General features: G+C 43.4%; 1 protein-coding gene across 3 annotated transcripts in view; it reads right to left on the reverse strand.

Moving 5' to 3' along the window:
* SIK3 (SIK family kinase 3) overlaps positions 1–24,164 on the reverse strand; it is a 31,339-nt gene that overhangs the window by 5,108 nt on the left and 2,067 nt on the right. For 2 of the 3 annotated variants that reach the window (XM_008591715.1, XM_008591716.1), the window contains 12 exons: positions 23,814–23,891; positions 23,598–23,707; positions 21,822–21,975; positions 21,410–21,565; positions 17,497–17,567; positions 15,130–15,273; positions 12,151–12,301; positions 11,298–11,423; positions 10,945–11,030; positions 10,372–10,481; positions 9,059–9,398; positions 7,581–8,464 (listed from right to left, as the gene is read on the reverse strand). In XM_008591715.1, coding sequence (XP_008589937.1) covers positions 7,581–8,464; positions 9,059–9,398; positions 10,372–10,481; positions 10,945–11,030; positions 11,298–11,423; positions 12,151–12,301; positions 15,130–15,273; positions 17,497–17,567; positions 21,410–21,565; positions 21,822–21,975; positions 23,598–23,707; positions 23,814–23,891 — 2,410 coding nt within the window. The remainder of the gene's footprint in view (positions 1–7,580; positions 8,465–9,058; positions 9,399–10,371; positions 10,482–10,944; positions 11,031–11,297; positions 11,424–12,150; positions 12,302–15,129; positions 15,274–17,496; positions 17,568–21,409; positions 21,566–21,821; positions 21,976–23,597; positions 23,708–23,813; positions 23,892–24,164) is intronic. The other variant, XM_008591717.1, reaches the window with a different exon arrangement.

The raw sequence follows: 24,164 nt of genomic DNA on the forward strand, positions 1-24,164 counted from the left end.
GTACGGGCGCGACACTGAGGGTTGCGATCCGTTGCCGGTCACCAAAAAAGACAAAAAGGAAAAAAAAAATAGTCGAAAAGAATATCAGGGCCACACCTAAGTTGATAGGATCCTCCTGGTAGCACTCTCTCTTCAGTCTTTAAGAGCCTCCTGGGACTCGAACATATGTTTTGTGTAGTAGGTTGGTTTTTTGAGTTAAAGCTTCTTGGCAACTACTGGGCTTATCTCCTGATGAACTCACCCCTGGCAAGACTAAGGTTATAAAAATTCTTAATAGGAAACAGCTCTAATGCTAAGTGTGCCATTCCAATATCTATTTGAATAATGAAAGTAAAACGTACTGCTTGAGTGTTGGGTAAAGGGTTTCAGGCCTCTATATTCAAATGGCCTCCTCTAACGATCAAGGTGAGGCCCAGGCCTAGGATGGGAGGGGAGCAGAGCTAATTCACTTCACTGCATTACACTGCTAGTAATGCAAGACACTCTGGAGAAAAATTAGAGCAGGAGGGAGCTTCCTAACTACCAAAGATGAAGGCAAGTGAGAAATCTTTTGAAAGTTCTCTGAGCAAAAATGTCAAAGGAACAGCCAGAAGTCAACTATTTTGCTACCGAAAGCTAAAAGCCAGCAGAGAAAGGAAGATGAAAGAAAACCTACACCAGCATTTGGCTGTGGGATTGGCCAGCCCATCATACCCACTCGGCCCAATTCCTCTCTGTGGGCACAGCTCACACGTTGGCCCCAGGGCCAACCAAAAGCCACTGGCATGAGTGGTGCGACCCTGGCTCTGTGCAAGGGAGGAACTGCAGATTCTGTCTGCCTTGCCAAGAAGCAGCACAAATAGCTGCTGAGTACTTTCTATCTCAAAGTGTTTTCTAATGCCTATAGTCTCTTCTTTGATAGCTAGCACTATCCACTCAATTCCTTGGAGTTCTTTCTTCCTTTAAGCATGCTTATAGAGTTGGATGCAAATCTCATCAGTTGTACCTCCTTGTTCCCCCCAAAGACAAACATGAGCACTCTCCTGTTAAAGGTTTTTAAAAGACCATTATCAAACACGAAGAAATGGCACAGCTAACAAAATCTATACAGTCCTGGTTCTTGATATTTAGCGCCCTCCCACCCCCTCTGGAGGCCTCAGTGTTTGTTTCTTTTCCATGTCTGTTAAGTATCCTACCCTCCCCCACTTTTGAGTTTTTATCCCCGAGAATGGGGTTTCTCCAAACCCAAACACCCACCTTCCTTTTGGCTCTGTCTTTGGGAAGTTCATGTGGATCTTGTCCTCCTTGTCTGCTCTCTTCCCAGCCTTCTGATGCCAACAGGCATGAAAAAGTGCCACCAAGACAGAGGAAGCTACCGCTTGACCAATCATGTGATGTGCCTCCCTGACTCCCCAGCCCCGGGCTCATCCCTCAGCCATGCCCGAGTTGAGCACAGTGGTCGGGGGCACAAGCTCTGGGGTCAGGGAGACTTGGGCTTGAATCCTGGCTTCACTACTTCCGGAGGTGCTTGACCAATCATGTGATGTGCCTCCCTGACTCCCCAGCCCCGGGCTCATCCCTCAGCCATGCCCGAGTTGAGCACAGTGGTCTTGGGCACAAGCTCTGGGGTCAGGGAGACTTGGGCTTGAATCCTGGCTTCACTACTTCCGGAGGAGTTGGAACTTGGGCAAGTTATCCAACTTCCCTAGGTCTCACTTTCTTTATCTGCAGAACAGGATCTACCCACACGTAGAGTGCTTAATAGAGCTGGGTACACTGTAAAAGCTCAGTAAAGACTGGTAGTATTTATACTCACTTCAGAGATGTTATTTTTGAGTAGATAAAGGCAAACTGAGACAGTTGACAGAAACAAAAAGGAAACTGATTTTATCACAGAACCCTACTTGCAGAATTATGGGGACAATTTACCCATATGTGAACAAAAAAATGAGTTACTGAAACTTTAATTTCCAGAGAAGAACCCTCTGATTTAGGAGTTTAAAACCAGATGAAAAAGATGTGTATTAATGGGAGCTGGGAAACAAATCAGGACTCTGCTCAAGTTTCAGTATAATCAATAGGTCAAAGGTTTGGAAGGGCTAGTGTCTTTCACAGGGCAGATGTGCTTGGAAGGTATAGACTGGGGACAAGGAGGCAGAAGGAAAGAGTAGAAGACTAGGGAAATGGGAAACATCAAGTTGGGGTCCAGCTCCATCACTAACAGAATGTATGAGCATGGGCAAGTCCGCCTCTCCTACCCTCAGGCTCCTTACCTGAAAAATGAAGGTTGTTTGGGGGCCCCCCAAAATATAACACATGTGAAAGGGTCTTTAATAAATTGTAAAGGACTATACAAGTAAAGTATTATTTTTAGTAAGAATGCTGACCCTGATTATAGGAATCCTTTGTGACACTACAAATGAGACTGGCTGACCAGCTGAGAGGTATAAGCAGACTAACCCACTGACCAAGGGACATGAGATATGGGCTCAAATCTTTGGCATCCTTTATGCCAATTCAGCAGCCAGAGGAACTGTCAGGCTCACCAAAGGATATCTAAGTGATGGGGAACGACACCTTCCAAGGGCCCTATGCTTCAGTATGTGCCAAAGTAAAGCTGAGAGAGTACAGAAGGTGGAATGATCATCTGATCACACAAGGGAAAAAATGCACGAACGGATACAATGCGCACCACCCACCTGCTCAGGGAACTTTGGGGCAGCTTGCACAACTCTTTTGAATCTGTCAATGTTGACTCGTCCTTACTCATTTACTGGGTTTTAAGAGAAAATGAGAGAAGTGTCATGTTTGCGTGTTCCTCTTAAAGGCTCTGAGGGATATCCCCTCCCAGTCTGTCAGCATTTTACCCCTCTATGAAGTCTGAAGTAATAATGCTGAAGCTGACTGAGCTTAGAGAAGAGGATGTGGTTTCCTTTGTGAGTTCAAGTGGACAATCTCACTTTGTAAACTGGCTATGCTATTGTACTAATTTATTTGTAAAGTCAAAAAAACAAGTGTGTTTAACACTGCAGAAGGAACAGCCTTTATTTTTGCTTGTATAGTGGCAGAAATGGAGACTACAGACAGCATGAGGATGTACAGCCCTGAAATTTCTAAACATTTGAAACCAACCTCTGGCATGCAGCCTGCTCAGTGCTCTGGCAGTGCCTGACCTCTCACTGGCTGATGGCAGACCTCCCTAAAGGAAACAGGTAACCATGGACACTGATATGATGGCATCTAACTTTCCTTGATTAACACCAATGATCACTGTTCATCTACTCTTCAGAAATTTTAGAAAGATCGCACTAGCTCTACTCTTTTTAATCATACCTCTTGTAGCACTCATTACATAGCATTTCCTGTTAAAGCTGCTTCTAACCTTGTCCTACTTCCCCCAGTAGGACAGAAGCTCCTTGAGGGCAGGTTCTTTATCTTTTTACCTCTGTATTCCCACAGCACTACAGGATAGTCTTGGCAACACAGTCATTGGATACATTTTGTTGAATTTGCTCTACCATGGAATATACAGTTGAGGTGCTTTGGGACTGAGATGCAGGGATCATTAAAGGAAACAGCAGGCATTCCTCCCTGTCCAAAAAGATAAACAAGAGTGAGCTCTCCCCAGTTGCTTGTGGGTAGTGGGGGTAGCATTATACTGCTTTCTTGGCAAAAGTGACAACAAATTATCCGATGATTCTTTGGTAAAGGTAAAGATGTAAGCTCTCAAGTTTTGAAAAGAATAGAATGAGGTCAGGTTAAAGCAGGAAGAGACTGTGGCGCCTCAGCTTCCTCTGTAAAAGTGGCTCTTAACATATACTTCCTCGGGTGGTTGTGAAAAATAAATGAGTAAGTGAGTTGAGAGTACCAGACATGGAGCAGGCTGCATGCTCCTTCTATAAGGAACATTAATCCCATGCTGCTTCTCTCACAAGCATTAACTACACATTAATTCCACGCTCCTTCTCTTAGAGGGGCATTTAGCTTAACACCCCTCATTACACAGATAAAGAAACGTTAAGAGAGGTTATACAATAGACCCATGGTCACAGAGTAAACTCATGTTGTTTAAGGTAAGAACAATGGAGACTCCTCAAGATAAGCAATCATTTTAAACACACAGACGTACATCCCTGAAGGGATTTTTAAGCGCTGAGAAGAAGCATTGTGCTTCCCTAGGCCATTAGTGTCTCTACTGCATTATTTCACTACACTGGATTCTAAGTTCACATAATAATAAATATGTAATTTTATTCATTAAAGATAATTGTATACGTGGATCCCAAAGGCACAAAATAGGAATAGATGCTAGAAAGAGGTAGGGGAACAGCATTCAAGCAAGAAAGGGAATACTCTGTGGCTAAATTAAAGAGTAAAGTTTAGAGTAAACCAGGCAGAAAGAAGGAAGACTAATCTCTACAATGCAATGTCAGCAAGGCAGGGACTAAGACTACCGCTTCTAGAAAAGTTCGTATCAAAGGTCACAAGGAAAAGATGAATGAAAAAAGGGGACTCTGGGGGGAAGACTCCAGCAAAACTGATAATAAGGCTAAAAGGACAGGGTAGTTTTGAACCAAAACCTTTAGGGATATACCTATGGCCTTACTCTTCTAGAAACCACAAGAGAAGTTTGTAGGGGGTGATAGCAGTGATGGTGGTGGATGCAAGAATGTAGGGAGAAGGAAGCAGGAGGAGCAGAGTGATGCAAGTACAGCTAGAGGAAGAGGTAGGACCAGAACTGCAAAGTATTGACCTGAAGTGACAAGCTTAGACTTAGAACAACTGACACGACGAAGAACTGAGTTGAAACCGCCAGGAGAACTGAGCAGTGTGCCACTTTTCTTGTGGCACACTGCAGCCAGATCTGGAGAAGACTGTGTATTTTAGAAAAGCTCTGCCCTTGGCTTCTACTAATTCCTTCACCTACACTACACTTCAAAGCAACCAAACCTGCTTGCTGTCCCTTAAAACCTCCCTGACACGTTTTCACCCACTGTTCTTTCCTCATGCCTCTCCCTGAAATCCAAATGACAAAATCTTCCTCATCCATCAAGACCCAAACCCTACTTACTGCCAGACACCTACCCTATCCCTTGGACTTAAAACAAATCTCTCCCCACGCTGGTGCTTCCACAGCACTGCACCACCACATTCTAAACAGAGGGGCACACCTGCCAAAGGAGGATTCCTTGCACAACTGGGGGCCGATGGTGAACATAAGCTCTCTAGCCTTTCTGTATGTAGTAGTCAACAGGAGGGACAGTGAGGAGAAATTAGAGAAAATGGTTTTTGAAGAAAAACATTTCAGAAGGTATCTGAATAGAGGGCAGCCCAGGGTTGAGGGAGGGTGGAAGGAAAGCACCATCTGCCGCAGCCGTGGCTCCTCCCTTGGCCCCTTGCACACCCAGGACGTGCTCGTTAAGAATCTGCGGGAGTGGGGCCGGCCCCATGGCTCACTCGGGAGAGTGCAGCGCTGGTAGCGCCAAGGCCGCGGGTTTGGATCCTATATAGGGATGGCCGGTGCACTCACTGGCTGAGCGTGGTACAGACCACACCGTGCTGAGGGTTGCGATCCCCTTACCAGTCAAAAAAAAAAGAATCTGCTGATGGGAGAGTGCAGCGCTGGTAGCGCCAAGGCTGCGGGTTCGGATCCTATATAGGGATGGCCGGTGCACTCACTGGCTGAGCGTGGTACAGACCACACCGTGCTGAGGGTTGCGATCCCCTTACCAGTCAAAAAAAAAAGAATCTGCTGGAGTGAACTGAGCAACTCTCAGGTTCTGCCACCACTCGCTAGCTCCTGATTTTCATCTCTGTGCCTCAATTGTCTCACTGGTAAAATGGGGATAATAAGAGTTACTATCATATAGGGCTGTTGTGAGGATTAAACAAATTTATATATGAACAGCATTTGGTGTCTGGCACAGGGAAAGCACATTAGAAATGTCAGTTATTGTCCTTTTTATGCCAACTATAGTATGCTAATCTGCTGGAAGCTTCCACTCACACAGGATTTTTTCCCATGGCATCGCATCCCTGATACCGTCATCCCCCCTCTGGTAGAAGGCTCCCAGCAACAGGAAGCTCCCAAGCTGCTGAGGCAGCCTATTCCATAAAGCTCTCATAAAGGTCTTCCATAGGGAGCTGAAATTTGCTGCAACTTCTATCCTGATCTTGGTTCTGCCCCATAATATGAACTCAGAAAAATCTAATCCCTTCTTCCATCTGACAGGTACAATGTTTCTCCTTAGTTTTTCCCTCCCAACCCTAACCACCCCAGGTTTGTCAGCCATTCCACATATGACCTGGTTCTGAAAGCTCCCACCATCCTGGGTCCTGTTTTTTTTTTTTTTTTTGGTTAAAAACATAGCAGCCACAGGAGAACACAAAGCATCTGGCTAGGGTACACCTCTAAGCTAGATGACACCCATCTGTTCAAAAGCTCAGGATTTAACCAGCATTTTCTGAAATCACATTTCCCCTCCTATTGGTGCATGATGAGGAAGATCTGAGATCATCAAGTCTTTTTCACGTACATTGCTTTCAGAGCAAGGTCTTCTATCCAGCTCTGTGCTTCAGGATCTAATTCCCCCTGCAGCTGAGTTTTCTGTATTGACTTTAAAGGACAGGACAGGAGAGGCAGGTAGCTCCAGGGAGGGAAGCAGAAGATATGCTTAGTTTCAGGGCTGTATGGTTTATGGATAAATTCATTTTTATTCCCTTGGATAGCAACAGAGTGCCAAAGAGTGATAAACTGCAAGATCTATAATGATGGGATGGATATCATTCCTGGTGTTATCTAGGTTAAATGCTATGATGCTAATGAATTACATTTTCTGAGTATAACTTATTGATGGTAGTCCTAATCTCCTTCAGAATACAAATGAGTGTCCCCATTAATTATAAAGTGATATTAAATGAAATGACAAGGGATCCATTATGATTCTATAATATTCTGTACTCAGCTCATTAATGAAATGACCACAGTAGTAACACCTCATAGTTATACCTTTATATCATACATTTCAATTTATCAAGTGCTTCTCTCTCTCTTTCTCATGCAAACATTATGTATAAATGCAAACATATATATACATGTTTTAATCTTCACAAATACTCTACAAAGGACTATTATTCCTCCGGTTCCTTTTTCACAGATGAGGAAAATAAGAATCAGACAAGGTTATCATATTCATGATAGAGGTAAGACCAGAATTAAGGTGTTTTGACTCTAGGTCTAACACTATTTACCCTAAATCATATTTCCTTAGTATGGCTGATTTTTCTATTGCAGAAGTTAAAGTTAGCTATTTTGATGACTGTCAAGAATTTCTGGATTCCAGGAAACCATGGTATGAATAGGGGAAATGATAATATATCTTATTGACTGCACTGTCAATTGTCTCTATCTTTTTGAAAACAGACCCCTTACCCAGCAATACCCACTTCCTACATGCTTCTCCCCCAAAAAGGTCATGAAGGTCTTCTCAGGAATTCTTTTTTTCTTAGGAACACAGAGTACTATCTGAAAAAAGGTAACATTACTGAGTCGATTGAATTAGGGCAGACTGGCCCAGGACTTTTACTTTGGGGAGACTTACCTCGGCTGGGCACCTTATTTCTACTGAATGCAGCAGTTGGCTGGTGTCCATAAGGATGTATCCCCAATTCCTGGGCATGACTCACAGTTCCTAGTAAAGATTCAGGGTCTCGAGGTCCACTGGCACTCAAGAGCAGGGGGCTGTCATGGCAACCTTTGGTCAACGTACTGGAGCTCTTAGTGTCTGGGAAGCCGTCCTTGGCCCCCTCACATGAGCAGTCCTCTTCCATGCTCTCCGGATGCATTGGTGCCGGCTGATGAGCATAACCGTGGGTCGGGGTGGGTGAGGAAACCTGTGAGATACATTCTTGAGCCCTGATTTGGAGAAGATGCTGGGGGCTGCTGTGGTGGTGGTGATATGAGTCAGCATTTTGATAAGATAAAGACTGGCGCTCTGTCATACTCTGTCCCCCAAGACTGGGAGACAGACTGCCAGTATCCCCTTGGTTCATGTGCCTGAACAATTCTTGGTACTCTTGCTGCTGCTGCTGCTGCTGTCGTTGCTGCTGCTGCCTTTTAATGAGCTGTGCAAACTCTGCTGGGGGCAGCCGGATGTCTGAGTGGCCGGTGAGCGAATGCCGGGGAGAGAGCAGTCCTTGAAGGATGTGGGGTACCTGCTGGTGCCTTGTATAGTCTGGCGGCGTGGGGGACAGCAGGGCCTGCTGTAGTGCCGATGTGGTATAGTGTGGCGGCTGCTGATGTGCACTGGGAGGGAAGGTGGGGAATTGGTCAAGTGGAGGGACTTTCAGGGCTTGGGTTGGAGGGAACCCCACTCCTGTTGAAGGGCTGTAGCTGCTGGGGGAACCCCGGGACTGGTCCGAAAACAGATGGGGGTGTAAATGCGCCTGGTCGTAGTTAGCAGGGGAGAAGCGATTCACGTTCAAGCTGCAGACACAAAAGGGAGTGAGTACCAGGCATCCATGTAACAAGTACTACTCTTCCTCAGTAGGGAGCACCCAATGGTACAGAGACTGGGTAAGAGAGGGATGTGCACATCATCTCTGTTTATCCCCTATTCACTTATCCAATAACTTCCAAGGGACGTAGGGCACTGTATGTGTAATAGATCTAGCTCTGCTTTGAACACAGCAACTTGGCCTATCTCAAAAGATCATTTGAGCTATTAAGAGGCACCAAGCTCTTAGAAGAGTGACAGAGAGGGAAAGACTCCTAAAAGAATAGACAAGAGGAACTGGCATTTTTACACACTCCTCTAAAAGGCCGTTTCCTTCTTTGCAAGCAAATCATAAGGTAGCTTTGCCATTTTCCTCCTCTGTCTCCTTAGCATTCTAATCCTGGGTCAATAAATAGGTTATAAGTTCATCCTAAACCCACTGCCCTGATTTTAGAAAGGGCAAAACAAGAGCGCAGCCTAGTCAGACCCATTCTCCTCCCCTCCTGCTCTCTCACTCTGCTCAGGGGTTTCCTCCCACCTGAACCACTTGGAAGGATGGGCTAGGTGATGGTAGGGAGCCTTACCTGTGGGCCTCTGCACTGTCAGCACTCAGCTGCTTGGACAAGGGTCGGTGCCCATAGCTGAAGGTGGTCATCAGGTTAGTACGATGCTGCATCTGAATCTGACTGGCACTGGGGCTGAGGGAGATGCCCCGCCCGGTGGAGCCTGCAGCTGCCCCTGGCATGTTGTTGAGCATGTCAACAGGCTCTTGTACTTGGATGGTCACTTGCTGTGACTGGGGAGGCTGTGGCATGCCCAAGCAGGTTAGTGCCACACTGGGAGGAGAGGAACAGTTCTCAGGCTGCTGCTGGAAGATTGCACTGCAAGAGGGTAAACCTTGAAACTGGGAAGGAGATGCAGCACCTGGAGAGAAAGGAACATCAGAGTGACCGAGTGCCCAGGTTACCTGCCAGCTGGAAGTAATGGGAACCTGAGGACACTCGAACCAGACACCATCCAGAGCAGTGCTTCTCAAACTTCAGCGTGCACTAGACAAGTCTAGAGAACTTGTTAAACACCAGATTCCCGGGCTCTACCTACAGAATTCTGATTTAGTAGGTCGGGGTAGGTCCCCAAGAATTTGTGTTTCTGATAAGATCCCTTAAAAGCTGGGCCATGGATTATACTTTCAGTAGCTTGGATCTAGTCTGTACTTCTCAAACTTTAATGTGTATACAAATGCCCTGGGGACCAAGTTAAGATGCAGATTCCGATTCAGAAGGCCTGGGATGGGACCCGAGATTCTACTTTTCCTGCCAATGTTGTTGGGTAGGGGACTCCACTTTGAGTAGGAATGGTTTGCGGCCAATTCAGACTCTTCTCAAGAATGCCTAGGGAGACTGCCAAGGGACCGTAGCAATCAGGATATATTCATCTTCACCTTCATCTAAATACCCACAAGAGAGGGTCCCACAAGCACGGTAGATAACCAGATGGAGGCATGACAATAAGGAAGGTTCTGGTAGCAGGTTTTTATTTGGTAGGGTTGGAAAAGTTTTTATCAAAAATATTTATAATAGTTAACCTTTATTGAGAACTATTTTGTGCCAGAAACTGTTCCAAGTGCATTACATGTATTTATTCATTAAATACTATTATTATCCTCATTTTACATTTGAGGAACCTGAGGTACACAGAAGTTAAGAACTTACCTAAAGTTTCACAGCTAAGAAATTGGTGGAACCACGATTCAAACCAAGACAGTCTGGCTCCAGAGCTCACACCCCTAAATACTATGTTATTCTGCCTTTCAAATGGTTCATCATGGCGCTCAAGACTAAGATGGTCATTTTTTCCATGTGGCACATAATGGTTCAGTGTCAACCTCTCCACTCACCGTGAGACTGGATCATGGCACTGTTCATGGGGGGAGGACTGTTACTGGGTTGCCTGAAGAGATGGTTGTTGGGATGGTTGGGGGGTGGGCTTGAAGGCTGAATCCTTAACCTTAAAACCAACAAAAGAGATAAAGAAACTTCCTGAGTTAACAGTACAATCTTGAGCTAAGATTCAGCTACACAATACACACAAGTAGAAATGATTGTTTTAGTTCTGATAAGTTTCCATGCCAAAAAACATACGTAAGGCGTCCACCACAGTCTACCTAAACCCATCCACGTCTTGTTGGATCAGACTTCCCAGCCACAGAGGCAAAGGTCACTGTGGGTGTGTGTCTGGCCTCCTGTTATTAGATATCAGATTACTTTGTTCATGAGGCTAAGAAAATGAAGTGGAACAGGGAAGTCAAGACTTTAGGAAGGCACCTAAAATTTAAATTGGTTTCTCTGCTTTTCAAATAGATTCTTTCAAGATGAATGCTAAAGTCAGTCAGCATCTCTCATATGAGTCTGGCCAAGGACACCAGGCTACAGAGACGATGGCTTAAGCATAACGTAAGAAGATTCCTTACCTCTGGAGCTGGTGGGTGAGGAGGGCTGGCTGATTTTCACATGCAGCCTGAAGAGGTGGAGAAGGCTGAGGAGGACAAATAGAGTCCTAAAATATACATGGGGAAAGGAAAAACATAACCATGAGCTTGAAAACTAACCAGAGCTATTCTCGGAAATGGAAGAAACAGAGAACTATCTGTGACTCAGATTTATGCTTCTGTTGTTCATTAAAGGTCTGATTACCTTAGCTCAAGAATGTCAACTATAAACATAACTGCACTTTGCCCTGAGTGATCTCTTCCAAAATGCATAGGCAAATCAGCCTGAAGACAAACTCCAAACAAGTTGGAGAAAGCAAAGAGTGAAGGCCTACTTGAATTTGTTGCTGGAGAATTTGATGGTGCTGCTCCTGCTGGTACAACATATGCTGCTGCTGGGTCTTCTCCAGGGTTCTTTCATCAATCTGCCCCCCGTACATCTTCTGCAGCTGCTCACACTCCTGAAGGGAAAGCAGTTAATGCAGATGGGATGCAGCCAGGCCCACCCATGCAGTGATCTCAGCAGATGCAGATCTGCCCCAAGGTCTCATGGGCAGAGCGAGCCACAAGAAGAACAGTGTCCTTGATGAGCAGTTAACCCATTATATAGGTCTCTGTGTACTAAATGTATCCACAGTCTGTTCTGTATAAACGAACAGAAAACACCAAGGATGGCCTGTGTATGAGGGAAAGTGTCCAGTGTGAAACGTGTACACGAAGCACATGCCACTTGAAGCTTGATCATCAGACAGGCAGAAAGGAAATTGGCTCTTATAAAAGCCCGAAGTACAAGTATGTTTCCTTCCTCTGGGAGCACCATTCCGTACCAACTGGAGAGTAGGCCAGGTGGTAACAATGTAGAGCAGGATCCAACAAGACCCAGCACCCTAAATCACGAAAGGAATGCCGGGGCTGCTTCCCACTGAAACCCAAGCCCCCAAATTCCTTTCCAGTGAACTACAAGTACAGGAGAAAAATTTAGTCCCTTCATAAGGGAAGCAAGTTTGATCCTGGGGAGAGCTGTACATAACAAGAAGGAAAGAGCATTAGAAAGCTACACTTCTGTAACCTATAAAACTGCAGGCTGCCAACACAAAGTGGGTAGCAAGTTTACTGCCCCAGTCCTCCTGCAGTACTGGCCTGTGTTACCCATGCTTCTCCACAGATGCCTGCTGTCTCTTCCATTACCTGCTGCAACTGTTTGATGCTGCTGTTGTTGCCCATTTTTTCCAGGTGAGCTTTGAAGGCCTGGATGCTTGCAGCCCCATCTGAGAACCGGCGCACAGGGGAGAAACGCTCCGTAGGGAGGTGCAGGGTGTTGGAGTCCTTGTAGGTAGAGCTGAATACATGGGAAGAGAAGGTTAGGGGCTAGGACTCAGGGGTTTTCACCAAATTACATAGGGACTGCTATTCCAGATGGACACAGAGACGGCTGGCTGCATGTGTAGCCCTGCATATTACGCCACTTCCATTTGCAGAGGCTGGTCATTTCCCTAGCCTGCTTTCCTTTGCAGGGAAGGTGCACATCTTCATTTCTACTTACCTTCAGTTGGCTTACTTTCCAAGCTTGGTGAGGTCCTGGGGTCAAATGCGTCCAGTTCTTATAAATATACTAGGCCATACAGAAAAGCTCCTCAATATCTTCCAGGCCAGGCTGAACATAAGCTCTTGTTTTTATAATCATGTCTCTATCTAGTGCCTTTAGAAATCTAAAATTCAACAATTTGACCTAAAGTTTTCCCTGACTAGTAATCTCTGTATGACCAGAGGGAAACCACAGTCAGCTTTGTGGTCAAAGGTCTGACCTGGAACTCATAGGTTCTGTGCTACAAAGTGGAGGGTGGAGGTTGGGGTGGGATAAAATGGGACTTCTGATCCCGGGATGGAGACAGCACATTCTTAAGGAATGGGGGCCTCAGGATTCTGCATGTACCTGCTTAACACAAATAAGGTTACCTACTGTGAAAATTAACTTCTCAGAGCAGCAGCACCTGGCCAACATACTAATGAAAGAGGAATCATGTGGATTACCTCAAAGACCCCACTGCTCAATCAGAACACAGCCAATATCTTACAAAAAGAAAGAACAAGCTTTTGATAAGGAATGCCTAAGACAGCATCGGGGTTAGAAGCTAACACCTATACTTGTTACCTAATCAGAAAGAGATGTTTATAGGTTGAGGTAAACAGATAAAAGGCTGCCCAGGCAGCATTCCAATAGATGATGGAAAGGATCAGGAATTCGTGTCCAGGGCAAAGATGACATTACACTTGACTATGGGCGAAATGATGTGCCACCCTTGCCAATTACTCATTTTGGGCTGAAGCAGACCCATAGCTAAGGAAGGTTAACAAGCAAGTTCAAATACAATGCAGGTGGTGAGGGGTGGGAGGAGGACAAGAGGGGAGACTAGGAGAAATCTGATGACTGTGCAGAGGTGTCAAGAGAGTTCTAGCAGCAGGTGAAAGCCCTTGACCCTCTCTTTCCTAATGATGACTTCTATTTCAGACTCTGAGCTTGACATGGTAGTGAGTTAATGAAATGAGCACAAACATATATTTGTTTCAGTAACAGCAGAGGTGTCAAGAGAGTTCTAGCAGCAGGTGAAAGCCCTTGACCCTCTCTTTCCTAATGATGACTTCTATTTCAGACTCTACCTGAGCTTGACATGGTAGTGAGTTAATGAAATGAGCACAAACATATATTTGTTTCAGTAACACAAAAGATAAATGATTTGGGGGGACATAATCCAGAAACAGAGATCATCAAAGCTGCTTTCAGGACCATTTCCTCAAAACTTCTCATTTCTATTTCCACTTCAGGTTTTTCAAGTAAAGCATTCTCTCCTAAAATTTGACTCCTACACTTTCAGTATTTTCTGATAATGCACGCATTTCTGATTCACTCAGAAAACTGTGTTCTTCAAGCAGACAAGACATTCTTTCTGCACAAAATCCATTCTCTCCCATTAGAGCAATAATCCCAGGTCCAGGTATTTCATGACTTTTTCAGAAGCTCAGGCTCTGAGTAGATTGATAAACAGGTGCGTCCAGTTTATTTGAGAATCTTCATTCTTGCTACTCCTAATAGACCATTTTTACTAAGTCATTCACAGTCATTTATAAAAGTTTATCTTCTTTCAGAGTTCCAACGTGGCACTCATTATTTCTCAGTCTGCTCAGAGTTCACCTGCCTCTGCTGATTACATTAATGCCCAGTGGGTAACTAGCCACAATAAAAACATCACATCAAGCTTGCCAGTGTGAACTGGTTGCAGGATTTCGTAACAACACATATAAACCTAATTTCCTTGGAATCTGACTCTTTTTCAACCTTCTCAAGTAAGACTGCTTTTCACTGTGCTCCCAAAAAGACTGAAATAAAATAAACTCTGACAATAGGTGGTGGCTTTGAAAATGTGGCACATGAACTTGGGGATAGCTTCAGTATGGACATAGCTAAGATTTTAATCATCAAGATATTCACAGAAGATCTTCCTAATCTAGCAAAGAGTCATTCCCCCTGCTTCCAGGCTTAATTGGACTCAATGAAGTTTTCTTGGTCAGAAAGGTTAAACTTATTTTTTCAAGAAAATGAATTATAAATATAACAGAGACCTAGCAAAAGATTTCGCCCTCAGAATATTCAAAGAATGACTTCTCAAGCACATCACTCAAGAGGATGCAGCATCTCAGTTCTACCACTCACAAGGGAATGTATCTTCTTCCACATCCAAGCTCATTGTCCAATGGTTACATGACATGATATGCTCATTCTTCTGAAGATGATGAATTAGTAAAGAAAATGTCTATTGATATTGCTACAAATCCTCCTATTTCCAGTTGGCCTTCTGAGAGCTTCACTTCCTTGCAGTTCTCAAGTTCAATTTCATCTATGAGTCAACATTTAGAATGATGGCAATCAACTGTAGACAATAAACACGTCTGCAAGGTAATGGGAAAGAAGAATCTTGTATCGCTTCAGGGCCCAGGAGCAAACCTTTTCCTTGTGCATTGCCTAGTGCGAGGAGCTGAGAAGATGAGTTCAGGATGACAGCTGGCTCCTATTCAAAGCTTTGATGCTAGTCACCATCACTGTGAGACTAGTCTGAAGGGTGCCTGTCCGATGAGCCTCAAGGAGCTCAGACAGCTCATGTGGCTACTCACCGATGCTGATCAGGTACCAGGTGAGGAGGCCAGACCCGGGAACGGAAAGACTGCTGTCCTAGCTGCCGTTGTAGGTCCGGTGGGATCTCAGCTGTAGGGTTGGTCATTGCCAGTGTATGTCTTTTGGACCTATTTGCCAAGTACCTGCAACAAGCAGGAGCACATTTCATAGTAAAAAAGACAGACAGGAATATCCCTCTGCAAGAAGCATTAGAAGTTAATCCAAAGTACTCAGTGAAATAGTGCCAGAGCTCAAAAAGTGCTCTATAGCAAACAGATCCTTGATTGGATGAAAGTGAAACACATCTAACTTGCCAACAAGTTGGCATAACATAGAAGTGGCTGAATTTTGAACCTAAGAGTAGCCATTGAAGAGAAGAGAGAAAGCAGATCTAGCTCACAAGGATAAGAGTATCAATTTTCCTACTGCATTACATTCAACAGAAGAATTTATTTTCTACATGTTAATTTTATTCCTCTTTTCCCTCCAAATTTCCAAAATACAAGTCAGAGGAAATAAGCCCTAAAGACTATTCCTAGAGATGAGCAAACGGAGATATTCAGAAGGACTCCGTATATGCCTCTTGATCTCACAGGCCTCAGGTTTTGAATCTGTCCTCACTACAAGTCCCAGAAAATAGATCCTTCCATTTGCAGATGGGTGAGTTCCAAAACCACCTCTTCCTTCAGGCCCCATGACTGTAACCCAATCATCAGAAAAGAAAAACTGGTATTGTCCCCAGGGAACCAACATTCTGTAGAGAATGAAGAAATAAAACCACATGAAATGTTTAGAAATGTTTTTAGGGAAAAAAGGCAAAGCAAGACAGAAAAACAGAAGAGTTTCAAAAGCTGAAGCCTTCTCTTAAGTGGATGACTTCTATTCTGAAGATCTTTCAGACCCTCCACTTAGTCAATACCATCAGTAAGAGATCAGTCACCCTGCATCTGGTGATGACTTCCTCCAACACTGCTGCTCTTCTTGGGCATGAATCAAGGAAGGTGATATAATGATTTCTTTTCATTATATCAAAACTGACTGTACCTTTTAAATGTTGATCTAAAGAAGAAAGAAGATAGAGCTGGAGGAATTAAATGCTAAGACAAAGAAGATAACATAAAACATTTGCTTTCTCTTTTAAGGTAGGAAGGCAGTAAATTTCCTAATTTCTCATTTCTTCATGATACCAGTAGGGCCCATATGCAACCTTATATACCATGTTATCAGCTAACTAGGAAGCAGCAGCATCAAGAGAAAAATTTTCATTTTATTGGCTAAGCTGTAGAAGGAGCTGCACTACCTGCAAATATCCCTGTTTGCCACAGTTTTCTTTCCATACAGGAATGGCTTCTTTTCAAAAAGCAGCTATCATACAGAGCTACTAGGGGTAAGAAAGGAAGTACTGGCCAGCAACTGTCGGGTTCTTAAAAAATGGTCTGTCTCATTAACTACCTTGCCCATTTAAGCTAAAATCAGTTAACAGACTGTGGAGTAATTAGTGGTATGTAAACTTGCCAAGAATAAGCCATTAATGGTTTAATATCCATTTGAGAAAGACATCCAAAGTTTCCCCAAGAGCCCATGAAAACCATTTTATTTCAACTTCCCTCGAGGGAAAAACATATAATCTTGAAGAACACCTGTATTTCTGGGAAAATACATGCTGGCTTCTGGTGAAACCCCCTCCCCAGAAAATGAGAAAGACAACTCCCACAAGGGGGCATGCGTGGAGCTGAGGACCGGGGCTAATACAGTACAGCATGCCTGATGGTCACTGCCATTCTCTGTGAATTAGGCATCTCTCAACAGGTTCTGCAAACAATGGATATCTGCATCTGTCCCTGGCCCGAATCCCATATTCTTTTTTTCAATATCTCTTTGTTGGTACAAGGGAGTGGAGGAAGCACACGGCAAACAGTACGAGAGGTATTCATTCTCCTGGAAAGGAAGAGTCCACGCCAGAGGTCCATGGCCAGACTAGCTAGGATCACTGTCATCCCAAATCTCCAATTCCTTTTCAGTAAACAGTTCTTGGCAGGTAGGAGCAGGCTTTGTGCCTTGTGAATACTATTAAAGTTGCAATATGAAGGCAAGGGGTAAGGAAGGAAGGAGGGAGGAGAGAAAAAGTTCTTATGGTTATTGCTGTCACTTAGGGGACTTCCAATGGCGCTTACAGAAATGAAATTTTCTGGGTAGTCTTCTGTTACTTCCACGTGGGGAGAAACATGCCATCTGGCTTGAGCAAAGAGACCACACAAATGTTGAAGCTGCACTGTACCACCTCCTTGGGCAGAAGTGACCTTTCGTTGGTTGCAGGGGGAGCCTGCCCAAGGACGTTCTGCAAGCACTGCCAGATGTCACATTACCTCTGCACAGCTTCCTGATCTGGCTCCCCATCTGAGCTCTCCTCGTCCACAGGGGTAACTGCTGGCACTGCCTGCAGAGAGACAGGAAGGAAAAGTTCAAGGTGGCAGCTTATTCTATAATGTCTCTTATTCTGGACTTGGGACAGCACTTTCTGTTAACTCTCTTATTTACAAAACTTTTCTAGGACCCCTAGGTTATAATGAACTTTAATACACCTACTTTTCCATTTTTACCTTGCTTAGGTAATATTAATTTGGATTTCTTCCTCTTATTCAATTTCATGCATTCATTTATTCATCCAACAAACAGCTGAATGCCTACTATGTTACGAGGTAAAATGTGAATTTACAGATAGGGTCCTTGCCCTCATTTTACAGTCCAGTGGAAGATAGAGACAAGTAAACAGTTACAAAATAGCATGACCAAGTCCTCTAATGGGGGAACTTGGGAATTAAGGAAAACATCCTGGAGGAGGTAAAACTTAACTTGAGACCTGAAGGAGGCATAGGAGCTAGTCAGACAAGAAGGGAAATGGGTCACAGGTTTCTAGGCTGAGAGAAAAGAGAAGACCTGTAGGTATTTGAGAACCTGAAAATATAGTAAAAGACTGTTTACCTGTAATGGCTAGGACTTGACCTATTGTTTCATATTAATGTTAGTTCCAGAGTTAAGATGTCTTAACACCAGGAAAGCAGAATAACTTTTTTTAAAAGTACATTTTAGTACATAACATATACTTGTATAGTTGCATTCAATGCTTTCAAATAGTTGTTATCCACCAAAACATGTAAGTGACACAAGAACCACCACAGTGCACGCGTCACCATGGTCTACTCTCATCTGCATGAGGACCGGATGCTGTGCATCCCTGACCACTCCTCACAGCCTGGTGGTTCACATAATCACCATGCCTCGGGCACTGGAGCAAAAAACCATACTTCAATTATTATAAAAGAGCATTTTTCAAAATGGATAATGCTGTGGTTTGAACGTCCCGCCAACCCCATGTTGGAACTTAACCTCCAATGTGGTGGTAGAAGGCAGATCCTTTAAGAGGTGATTGGATCCCAAGGACTGTGCCTTTGTGAATGGACTGAGGCAGTCATGGAGTAATGGGTTGATGATTTAATCAGTTGTCACGGGCATGGTTATGATGGCTTTAAAAGAAGAGCAAGTGAGAAGGTTAGCTCTCTTGATCAGCCCATTCTCACTATGTGACACCCTGGGTGCCATGGGACCCTGTAGAGAGTCACCACCAAGAAGAAGGCCCTCACCAGATGTGTTCTCTGGACCTTGGACTTCTCAGCCTCCAAACTGTAAGAAATAAATTTCATTTACTTATAAATTACCCTGTTTCAGGTATTCTGTTATAAGCAACAGAAATGGACTAGCACAGATGATAATTACAAAACAAAACAAAAAACCTTTTGGAATAATTCCATTGTTTGAATGCTTCTAGAGTTTCCACATCCTTTCCTCAGTTCTATAATGGTGGAGTAAATAGGATCAGGCAGCAAGTACCTGTAGATGATGCAGGAGAGGAACACTGTGGCCCCGACCACCACACTAAAAAGTTTATTTTGAGTAAGGGCAGTGGCGTATCACTGAAGGCTTTCATAAGCAGGGGCATGATGTTATAAGATTTATATTTGAGTAAACTAGCAGTGTGAAAAGGGCTGGTGGCAAGGATCAGGAGACAAGACTGGAAGCAAGAAAGCTAGTCAGGAGGCCACTGTGTTAGTCTAAGCAATAGATGACAGTGACATGAGTTAAATAAAGGGCACTGGTGATGGAGAGAAGTAAGATATTTAATTCACAGGCATTAGATAACTGATTTGATACAGGGAATAAGGGAGAGGGAAGAGTTAAAGATAAAACCCACATTGCTAGCTTGTATAACCAGGACATTCACTGTCATCCAAGGGGGTCATTTTAGGGCATATTGAATTAAAAGTGAGTACTTATGAGATAATCAACTAAACCTATCCAGTAGGCAGACATGTATAAAGATGTGCAGAACTCAGAGAGTACTCTGGGCTGGAGAATCAGAGAGTAACTGAAATTATGGGAATAGACAAGCTCATCAGAGAGAATATGGAAAGTGAGATGGGAATAGGGCCTAAGATAAAACACCATGTTTCACCAACTTCAAGAAACAAGCAGAAAGGAAACATGAAAAGAGGACTGCAAAGGAAAGGCAAGAGGAAAACAAAGAGAATGTGGTGTGATAGAAGCAAAAAAAAAGAGTAATGTTTCAAGGAAAAAAATGGTCAATGGTGACTAATACAGTAAGGATGTCTAAAAGATAAAGATTAACAATGTCCACTGGACTTGTCAACAAAAACGTGTTAGTGACCATGGCAAAAACAGTTACAGTGTGGGGCTGGCTGGTTAACTCAGCTGGTTAGGGCATGGTGCTGAACACCAAAGTGCAGAGTTTGATTCCTGTACCGGCCAGTCGCCTGCCCCCCACCAAAAAGAAAAAACAAACAAACAAACAAACAAAAACCCAGTTACAGTAAACAGAGTAAGTCATCTCACCTCCTTCATAACCTGTATTGACCTTGCCCATTGCTGAACCCCTCTGCCACCTAATACTCCATGTTACTCTTAATCACATAAGGTCTTTTACTATCATCCAAATATTTCACATATGTTGATCTTGTCTTCCCATACTATAAGCTCTTATACATCATTATTATATATCAAGGGTTATGATATATAATTCTTTAATTTTCCGGAAAACAGTGTTACTGAAAGTATGGCCCCTGGACTCATGCCAGTCCACAAACTGTTTTGTTACTAATCCACAATAAGGTAAATACAGAAATTAAGAGTACGCTTTTAGAAACTTTTACAGAAATTTAATGGGGTAGTTTTGTCTGTTGAATTGAATTTAAACATTTTCCGGACAACAGTGTTACTGAAAGTATGGCCCCTGGACTCATGCCAGTCCACAAACTGTTTTGTTACTAATCCACAATAAGGTAAATACAGAAATTAAGAGTTCGCTTTTAGAAACTTTTACAGAAATTTAATGGGGTAGTTTTGTCTGTTGAATTGAATTTAAAAATTAGCGTTGTATTTTGTATATTTTTAAAACTTAGTTTCTTTAATGATTCACTTTTACTGTATTATACAACACTTAATATCTTTGAAGGGGGGAAAAAGGTCCTCAACTACAGATAGTTTGAGAAGCATGGTCCTAAAATATTTCATCAAAGCTATCGATACAGTTAGTACCCAATCTTATGGTACTTTGACATTGAATGAATGAATGAATGAATGAATGACCTATAACAGGAAAATAATCAGAAATAAACAAAACCCAGGGGAGGAAAAAAGTCTTTGAATGTGACCATTGTATGAAAAAGATGGGATTGAGAGATACCAACTGACAAAGCTAGAGCTTGTGAAAGCCAAATAATCAAGTGATCCACGTTGTAACAAATATGTGAGGTGGTGTTGATTAAAGGAGAAAAAGTTGGTGAGAAGGTAATTTTGAAAATCAGTCTGAAAGGCAATTAATTCCAGAGAACAATGTTCAATTCAACTGCCTTCTGGCAGGGAAAAGTTATCCATGTGAAGGCTCTGAGTCAGGCTACTGCTACTTGCCTCAGAGTTGGCAGGAATGCAGCTGTACTTAATTAGAGTGCCTGTAAGTGACCCTCTGAGGAAGAGGCTCTCCAGGAGCAGTATTCAGTGTAGAAATTATGTGGTTAAGTAAGTTAGCCAAAAATAGTCTGGAAAAGTCTACTAGCCTGAAGAAAATGGGAATACATTGAGCATTTTAAGTTTGGAGAAAGAAGAAATTGAGACATTTAGGTTGGTTCTGGGTTCCCAATGCTACACCCACAATCTCTTTATTAAAAGCCTCTGAGAAAGTAAGGTGGGCTCTGTGCTGCTACTCACTGGTGTCATGGTGACAAGTGGGGAGGGTCCCCGTGGGCGCTTCAGCAGCTGCTGGGCATGCAATTGGATGTTGGCTCCTCCATCTGATGCCCTCCGGCCAAGGGGGCCCATTCCATTCAGGAGCTGTAAGGTGGGTGGCTGCAACAGAGACTGCTCCTGCCAGGAGTAGAGTGTGAAGAACAGATTGGTGAGATGGGAGAGAAAGTAGGAGAGAAAACAGCAGTACTCTAATCTACTGAAATTCAAGGGATCCTTTGTTCATGATGTAGACTAGAGAAATCTTCCCTTTCACCCAGGCTGCTTTCCTTTTCCATAAGGAAACTCTTAAACCCTGGGGAAGGTCCCTCAAAGTCTCTCAAAGGAAGCTCAAGTTTGTTTCTTTTGGGGCAAGCCCTCTCCCATATCCAGGTACCTTGTACTCAAGCTGCCCAGTTGGCTGCAAATTTTGCATGGGCAACAGGTTGTGCATGTAGTTCATATTAGGGGCCACCTGCAGGAATGGAGCCTGAGGGTTGACACCAGGAAAGCCAGGTAGGAGCTTCTGCAGATCTTCCATAACTTCCGTGCTGATAGAAAACAGGATGACAGAGAAGTTTGGTCAATATTCTTGCTTCAAAGTGCTCATATCCCAAAAATGATGGCACTGCTATGTTGAGTACAATTTACTTTATTTTTTTTTTTTTACTTTCCTCTAAAATTTGTATTTCTCTCTAAGATTCCAAAGTAAAACAAAAGCCTAATGTGTAGAATTTGAGACCCTGCCATCTTACTATTTGGGACTCAGGATTGCTATTCTTCATCGACCACTCATGTAAAACCAACAGCTCTGAGCCAAGAGGAAACACTGGCACCAGTCCAGTTCAGGTTTTCAAAGCTTGGAGGTGAACAGCAAGTTTCTGGAGAACATGGGCCCTCCGCTAAAACAATGGCTGCCTAAAGTAGCAACTGATTCACCAGGGAAAGAATGCAGTCACTCTTGTCAGTGCTAATAGGAACATAAGTACTGGATGTACACGGATGTCATGCTACAGCAGTAGAAAATAAGAGATCTTTCCAGTAACAGAGCCATTCAGTGCTCCACCCCTTTGCAGCTGACACAGTCTGTGGAGCCAGAATGTTCCTGTGTTGCCTGTTCGAGCATAGGCGAAACACAAGGAACACAAAGCCAACAAATCAGCAGGCATGAGAGTCTTTTTTGGAAATTCACTCAGAGAAAAGAACTATTTATAAGAAAACCAGCTTTGCCCCTAGTTGAACTCTCAGGAGAACTCTTGCCACAACCTTCTCTTCCCTACTTAGCAAACGAAATACCCAGAAAAGAGGTAAGACTGTTTTCATGTTGAGAGACTTCAACTGTAGAACAAAAACAGAGCGAGCTGGCCTTCAGTTCGTTTCCCCAGTGTGAGGGTATCCAGGAATATCATGAAAGACTGTTATAGGAAAATACTTTTGGAAACTGATGTTTTTAGATTCTTGTTCACTTAATTTTTAATTGTCCACATATATAAAATATATCATTCCAGGCCGGCCCGTGGCTCACTCGGTAGAGTGCGGTGCTGATAACACCAAGGCCACGGGTTCGGATCCTATATAGGGATGTCTGGTTTGCTCACTGGCTGAGCGTGGTGCTGACAACACCAAGCCAAGGGTTGAGATCCCCTTACCGGTCATCTTTAGAAAAAAAATAATAAATAAATAAATAAATAAATAATAAAATAAAATATATCATTCCTAGATGAGACTTACATTAGAGAAAAAAAATAATAAATAAATAAATAAATAATAAAATAAAATATATCATTCCTAGATGAGACTTACATTAGAACATGTGGAAAACATCTCGAAAAATTGTCAAACTTAGATGAATTTTAAGGGGTACTTTTATGTAACTTGGAATCAGAAGACCTCGCTCTTTGTGAGCAAAGATGTTATCATACTGTTCACCAGAGTTTTGTGATTAATTAGCATGATGGTAGATGACAGTCCACCATCCACTAGGGACACTTTGAAATTCTTTAGTCAATTGTGTCTGATCTACCAGAGTCCCTGAATGGGCTGAAAACTTGTCTTGGCCACTGAAGTAGATCTCATCTAGGGGATACAATGAAGTAGGAAAAATGTGCCACAGTAGGAACTGAAGGTCAGATGGGAATTCGTTGCCCTGGTATTGATGAGGTCAGATACTCACCGTGGGTCAGCCACACCCACTGTGTGCCTCCTCATTGACAAATAGCGGACCAATGCTTCAGGGGAAGGCTCTTCACCCTCATCGCTGTCCAAGTTCACGGTCCCATCCGGCTGAGGGGGAGGGAAATACCATCAAATTAGAAATAAGAAGGAAAGGAAGCAAACAGATGGGAAAGAAAGTGGTTTCAGTTGACAACTGTCAGAGGTTGCTACTTGCCTCCACAATTTGGTTCTCTGGGTTGATCAGCTGCACCTGGGGAACGCTGATGTTCATAGTGGTACCTGCCTGCTCCGCCTGGAAAGCAGTACATACATATACACACATACGTTAAACACTAGAGGGAAATAATGATAGTCTCTCAAAGTAGTCTTGATTGCTAAAAGTCTACATTCACTCAGTTGCTAAAGTCTTTGGTTTCTCTACCTTTAGAAGCCATAACAAGGAAGCATTTTTTAGAGAGGACAGGATCTCCCAATGATTTGCTGTTTCTTTCTTTTTTTTTTTTTTAAAGCAACTATTGTTGCCCATCCATCCTCTCTGTCAAAGAAAAGTTCAAATCCTTGATTG

This window comes from Galeopterus variegatus, unplaced genomic scaffold (genome assembly GCF_000696425.1).
Source record: "Galeopterus variegatus unplaced genomic scaffold, G_variegatus-3.0.2 Scaffold7215, whole genome shotgun sequence".
Taxonomy (NCBI): Eukaryota; Metazoa; Chordata; class Mammalia; order Dermoptera; family Cynocephalidae; genus Galeopterus; species Galeopterus variegatus.